The sequence below is a fragment of the Teleopsis dalmanni genome, chromosome 1, assembly GCF_002237135.1.
Source record: "Teleopsis dalmanni isolate 2A chromosome 1, ASM223713v2, whole genome shotgun sequence".
Lineage (NCBI taxonomy): Eukaryota > Metazoa > Arthropoda > Insecta > Diptera > Diopsidae > Teleopsis > Teleopsis dalmanni.
This window is the reverse complement of record NC_051846.1, coordinates 70,822,180-70,829,044: the sequence shown is the minus strand read 5'-3', so window position 1 is coordinate 70,829,044 and position 6,865 is coordinate 70,822,180. Positions and strand designations below refer to the sequence as shown.

General features: G+C 39.5%; 2 protein-coding genes across 2 annotated transcripts; one reads left to right on the top strand and one right to left on the bottom strand.

Moving 5' to 3' along the window:
* Positions 1-740: 740 nt before the first annotated feature.
* LOC119684565 lies at positions 741-1,205 on the bottom strand. Its single transcript, XM_038098629.1, has one exon. It carries the CDS (start codon positions 1,203-1,205, stop codon positions 741-743), a length of 465 nt encoding a protein of 154 aa, XP_037954557.1.
* Positions 1,206-2,352: 1,147 nt separating this feature from the next.
* LOC119684555 lies at positions 2,353-2,817 on the top strand. Its single transcript, XM_038098617.1, has one exon. The coding sequence runs from the start codon at positions 2,353-2,355 to the stop codon at positions 2,815-2,817; it is 465 nt and encodes a 154-aa protein (XP_037954545.1).
* Positions 2,818-6,865: the final 4,048 nt, after the last annotated feature.

The following is a 6,865-nucleotide window of genomic DNA, read 5'->3' as shown; positions in this document are numbered from 1 at the left end:
CGCATTTAGTTTTCTAAAGTCACCGCAGGCTCTCCAAGCACCTGCTTTCTTTTTTACCAGGTGAATTGGACTCGACCACGGACTGTTTGACGGACGAATAATTCCTTGCTCCAACAGCGTTGAAAATTCTTCGCGAATTGCCTTTAATTTTTCCGTTGAATAACGGCGTGACCTTTCATGCACTGGCTGACCATCAGTGACTATTTGATGACAGACTACAGATGCGTCAGGGAGGCTATAGTTATTTGCACTGCACAAATCAATGTATTTGTTGACGATTGTAAAGAATTTTGAATTTGGATCCAATGTGTATACCGAATGTATCGATGTGGTTTCAACTGCACCAGATGACGACAATGTAGTAAGCGGGTCTAATAACCGTCTTGATTTTATGTCTGGAATTAGACCATATTTCGCCAGAAAATCTGCGCCCAAGATTGGACATTTGACGTCTGCTATAATGAAGTTCCAATTGAAATTGCGTCGTAAACCAAGATTGATGCTAAGTCTCTTAGTACCGTACGTTTTAATAAATGAATTATTTACTGCGAATAATTTTAGATCATCTGGCACTAGGTTGCGTTTCACTGTGATTGCTGCTAAAGGAATAATAGATACGGCCGATCCGGTGTCAACTAGAAACTTCATATTTGAGATACGATCAATTACATGTAAACGAGCTTCTTCAGTGCAGTGTTCCAGCGCGTTGTCGTTTACTGCACTTGTGGACGACAACGGTTTTAGTTTTCCTTCTGTTTGATATTAGTTGTTTGGCAGCCGAACTCGCATGGTTTTAAGCATTTTGTTGCAGCTGTTCCAAATTTAATGTGATAATAACAGACTTTTCGATCTTCACGCTGACTTTTAAACTGAGTTCTGCTAGAACTGCGAGCCCTACTTCGCCCCTGTGAGTTTGCTGGTCGTCTGAGCTCTATTGCTATTTCACTTAGTTTACTTACCACTTGTTGCAGAGATATTTCTAACGCTGTCACACGTGCCTCCAATGTTGATTCCTCTGTGTTACTGCGTCGGTTAATTGCAGATGCGGTAGCCATAACATAATGAGGAGTGGGCATATTGTCAGTTATTCTATCTGCCAATTCGGCCATTTGATTAACATCCTTGGAGCTGCACGCAGATAAGATGCAACGAATGTTACTAGGCAATCGCTGCAACCAAAGTGCTGACAAGGCGTCTTCCGACATATTTGACGCTGCCAGATCTCTCATCTCTCGAAGCAACTGCGTTGGACGCTTGTTAGACACGTCTAAATCCGTTAGCAATTTAATCAATTGTTTCTGACGCGACTCCCCAAATCGTGAAATTAATTCATTTTTCAACGTTTCATATTTGCCCGTAGCTGGCGGATTTTTTGCTAACTTGACGAAGCGTTTCGCCGTCTAGTGCTGTGATTACCGTGTAGAATTTGGATAGATCAGAGGTCATGCGATTGATGTGTAGTAATCCGTCCACTTAAGTAAACCATAACTCCGGGTCAGTTTGCAAAAATGAAGGCAAATTCGTTAACTTTACTGCATCAATATCGTTTTTTACTGTTGTGAAATTCGTGTCTGCCGCTGCTGACTTTGCTGTTGTTTCTTTGTCGGCATTAGACATTTCTGCTTCTTTGTTCAGCATTGCATCATCCAACATTGTGCAAGTTTGTTTTGACTTTATGAAATAAATGAATAACTTGCGCTGCTTCCAATTATGTGTTTAATTTGCGTCGGGGTCACCAATTATGTGGGTTTTTACCACACACTTTATTTTAAATAAATATAACAAATGTTTACAAAATGATAAAAACGTTGTGTTACTAAAACGTGCAAAATAGGAAGAAGAAGGAAGCCAGTCGCCAGTTACTGAAGTTAGCTGCTCATTGAAAAATGTTCCTTTTGCCCACAGATGGTGCGAGTGCGTGTACATTCACACACAGAGGGCGCTGCAGTATGTGTGGCGAGTTCGCCACAGTTATAAATAGTTTTACAATATTATTAGTTTAATAATGTTAATTTAAAATTAAATAAATTTTAGGTATAGTTATAGATAGTTTTATAGTGTTATTAGTTTAAAAAATGTAAATATTATTTAATTTATAATAATGGTAATTTAAGTTTAAATAAATTTTAGGTATAGTTATAGATAGTTTCATAATAGACGGCGAAACGCTTCGTCAAGTTAGCAAAAAATCCGCCAGCTACGGGCAAATATGAAACGTTGAAAAATGAATTAATTTCACGATTTGGGGAGTCGCGTCAGAAACAATTGATTAAATTGCTAACGGATTTAGACGTGTCTAACAAGCGTCCAACGCAGTTGCTCCGAGAGATGAGAGATCTGGCAGCGTCAAATATGTCGGAAGACGCCTTGTCAGCACTTTGGTTGCAGCGATTGCCTAGTAACATTCGTTGCATCTTATCTGCGTGCAGCTCCAAGGATGTTAATCAAATGGCCGAATTGGCAGATAGAATAACTGACAATATGCCCACTCCTCATTATGTTATGGCTACCGCATCTGCAATTAACCGACGCAGTAACACAGAGGAATCAACATTGGAGGCACGTGTGACAGCGTTAGAAATATCTCTGCAACAAGTGGTAAGTAAACTAAGTGAAATAGCAATAGAGCTCAGACGACCAGCAAACTCACAGGGGCGAATCAGGGCTCGCAGTTCTAGCAGAACTCAGTTTAAAAGTCAGCGTGAAGATCGAAAAGTCTGTTATTATCACATTAAATTTGGAACAGCTGCAACAAAATGCTTAAAACCATGCGAGTTCGGCTGCCAAACAACTAATATCAAACAGAAGGAAAACTAAAACCGTTGTCGTCCACAAGTGCAGTAAACGACAACGCGCTGGAACACTGCACTGAAGAAGCTCGTTTACATGTAATTGATCGTATCTCAAATATGAAGTTTCTAGTTGACACCGGATCGGCCGTATCCATTATTCCTTTAGCAGCAATCACAGTGAAACGCAACCTAGTGCCAGATGAACTAAAATTATTCGCAGCAAATAATTCATTTATTAAAACGTACGGTACTAAGAGACTTAGCATCAATCTTGGTTTACGACGCAGTTTCAATTGGAACTTCATTATAGCAGACGTCAAATGTCCAATCTTGGGCGCAGATTTTCTGGCGAAATATGGTCTAATTCCAGACATAAAATCAAGACGGTTATTAGACCCGCTTACTACATTGTCGTCATCTGGTGCAGTTGAAACCACATCGATACATTCGGTATACACATTGGATCCAAATTCAAAATTCTTTACAATCGTCAACAAATACATTGATTTGTGCAGTGCAAATAACTATAGCCTCCCTGACGCATCTGTAGTCTGTCATCAAATAGTCACTGATGGTCAGCCAGTGCATGAAAGGTCACGCCGTTATTCAACGGAAAAATTAAAGGCAATTCGCGAAGAATTTTCAACGCTGTTGGAGCAAGGAATTATTCGTCCGTCAAACAGTCCGTGGTCGAGTCCAATTCACCTGGTAAAAAAGAAAGCAGGTGCTTGGAGAGCCTGCGGTGACTTTAGAAAACTAAATGCGCAAACCAAACCAGATAGGTACCCAATACCATACCTAGACCAAGTAACGGAAAAACTACATGCTAGCAAATTTTTTTCAAAGATTGATATACATAGAGCGTATTATAACATACCGATGCAAGCTGATGACATATGCAAAACCGCAGTAAGTACACCCATTGGGTTATTTGAATTTGTAGTCATGCCGTTTGGTCTTAAAAACGCTACGCAAACCTTTCAAAGGTATATGGATTCATTGTTCAGGAAAATGCCATTTGTCTTCTGCTACCTTGACGATATTTTAATATTCTCAGAAAGTGAACAGCAGCATTTGGAACATGTAGAAGCAGTACTAAAAACACTAAATAAGGCCAAGCTTGTCATAAACACCGCTAAGTGCGAGTTCGGAGTTTCACAACTAAGTTTTTTAGGGTATGATGTATCAGTCGATGGTATCAGCCCGCCTGTAGAACGAGTGAGAGTAATTAATGAATACACGAAGCCAAAGACAGTAAAAGAAATTCGTCGTTTTTTGGGAATCCTAAATTATTACCGCAAGTGTATTCCACAGGCCGCCAAATTACAAGCACCTTTAAATGAGCTATTAAAAAATTCAAAAAAGAACGACAACACGCCTATAACATGGACTACCACGTTAGATGCAGCGTTTGAAAACTGTAAAACAAGTGTAACCGCGTTACCTAAATTAACATTTTTGTCTCCATTAAGTGCAATTCGATTGACATCGGATGCATCAAGCAACGCAGTTGGTGCAGTACTGGAACAGCAAGAAGGTGATGTTTGGCGACCGGTTGCGTTTTTCTCTTCGAAGCTCAAGGCAGCGCAGAAGAATTATAGCACGTACGACAGAGAGTTGCTAGCTATATATTTAGCCATCAAAAATTTTAGACATTTACTGGAAGGTAGAAATTTTACAATTCAAACAGATCACAAACCGCTCATTTATGCATTCCAACAAAAGTCAGATAAAGTTTCACCACGTCAACTACGACAACTAACAACAAACATATCATACATAGATGGTAATGACAACATAGTGGCTGATAGTTTATCCAGAATTGATGCAATTAATATGCCTACGGTTATAGATCTCGAGATGATTAGCAACCATCAGGAAATAGATGAAGAGCTTAAGCAGTTATTAAAGTCAGATTCAGCACTTCAATTACAAAAACTTTTGTTACAACCCGATATGTCAACCTTTTGTGATGTATCAACAGGAATCATCAGACCATATATTCCATCATCACTTCGAAAGAAGACATTTGCACATGCTGGTACTAAGTCAACGACAAAACAACTATGCAGCAAGTACGTGTGGCCGTCAATCCGAAAAGATGTCGCGAATTGGGTACGATCGTGCCAAAGTTGTCAACAAGCAAAAATAAACAGGCATAATAAACTTACGCCACAAGCTTTCAATCCATTGGATCAGCGATTCGATCATGTACATTTGGACTTAATAATACTTCCCGAATGTGACGGTTACAGATATGCACTAACCATGATGGACAGATTTACACGATGGCCAGAAGTCGTTCCGTTGAAAGATATCACCGCCGATACAGTCGCAGAAAATTTTTACGCACACTGGATATCGCGATTTGGTTCTCCGAAAATCATAACAACTGATCAAGGAACCCAGTTCGAATCAGCTTTATTCAAGGCGCTAGCAAATCGTTTAGGCACGCAAAGAATACGTACATCTCCGTATCACCCAGAATCTAACGGGTTAATTGAGCGATTTCATCGCACTTTAAAAACAGCTCTTATGTCGCGACCTAAGCACGCTTGGATACAATTGTTACCATCAGTTTTACTCGGACTTCGATCATCCTATAAAGAAGATATCAACACTTCAGCAGCTGAAATGTTGTATGGAACGACATTACGTCTACCGGGAGAATTTTTTGTGGAAAATAACACGCTTCCGAACGAACAAAAATCCCTAGCAACATTACGCGAGCACATCCAGCAAGTACGACCAATTCCGACGTCCAATCATTCTAGCAAAGCTGTATTCGTTCACCAAGCATTGGGCGATGCGTCGCATGTATTCGTAAGGGCAGATCATGTAAGGAAACCTTTAGAGCTCCCATACACAGGACCACATAAGGTAATCAAGAAAATCAACGATAGACTTTTTACGGTTGACGTACGCGGTAAGCAGGTTAACATATCAATAAACAGATTGAAACCGGCCTTTTTCGAGCCAGCAGTAATCGAACCAAAGTTTGCAGAAGTCGACGTAGATTGCAGACCTGTAAACAAAGGAAAACTCACGCAAACGAAGAAGCAAGTAACCTTTAATGTGAAAGATCCTTTAGAGTAGCAGGTTACAATCAACAGTCAACAAACCAGACCACCGGTCCAGCTATTAAGGGGGGAGTACTGTGGCGAACTCGCCACACATACTGCAGCGCCCTCTGTGTGTGAATGTACACGCACTCACACCATCTGTGGGCAAAAGGAACATTTTTCAATGAGCAGCTAACTTCAGTAACTGGCGACTGGCTTCCTTCTTCTTCCTATTTTGCACGTTTTAGTAACACAACGTTTTTATCATTTTGTAAACATTTGTTATATTTATTTAAAATAAAGTGTGTGGTGAAAACCCACATAACTATATCTAGTTAATCTCTTTTGTTGATTTTTTTTTGATGCAAGCCACTCTATATCTGTTTTTTGCAACCTTGAAACCGTTTTTTATGTCATTTCTATAATTTTCTTCACTTAGGACTTCAGTATCTGCAGCTTCTGTAACATAATGCAATATTAGACAATGTATATGTAGTGGTTTACTATGTTTACTTTTTATTTCGATCCTAACACTCCTTAGTGGAAATGAATAACTTTATTTATTTTTTATAATTATTTATTACAAGCTATTATTAAAGTTAAGATTTTGTTTATACATTTATTCACGTGTTGTTTTATATTTTTCCCAAAACTACTACTAGCGGGAGCTGCGGATATTGTTGTCTCCCTTCTGCATTGTTGACAGTTCTTTCTTTATATTTTTTGGTGCTGCCACAGTACTCCCCCATAAGTGATGGAGTCACTGAATTTGGTTGGAAAGCGAACGTTGCGTCCTGATTTTATCAGATTAGCTGTTGTATTTGGTCGCACAGACTGGTCGCCATTAACGTTGTTTGGAGTGTGGTATACCATTGATTTGTTGTGGATGTCAATGTCTGTATCGGGACATATGAAAGCAGCTTTAAGACGATCTATGCTGACTGTTTGTTCTTTGTTTTCGATCAGTATTCTAAACGTTTTGTCATTTCGCTCTAGTATTTGGTAAGGACC

Excerpts from the sequence above, each read along its gene's own strand:
- LOC119684555 (XM_038098617.1), top strand. The coding sequence starts at position 2,353 with ATGTCGGAAGACGCCTTGTCAGCACTTTGGTTGCAGCGATTGCCTAGT.
- LOC119684565 (XM_038098629.1), bottom strand. The coding sequence starts at position 1,205 with ATGTCGGAAGACGCCTTGTCAGCACTTTGGTTGCAGCGATTGCCTAGT.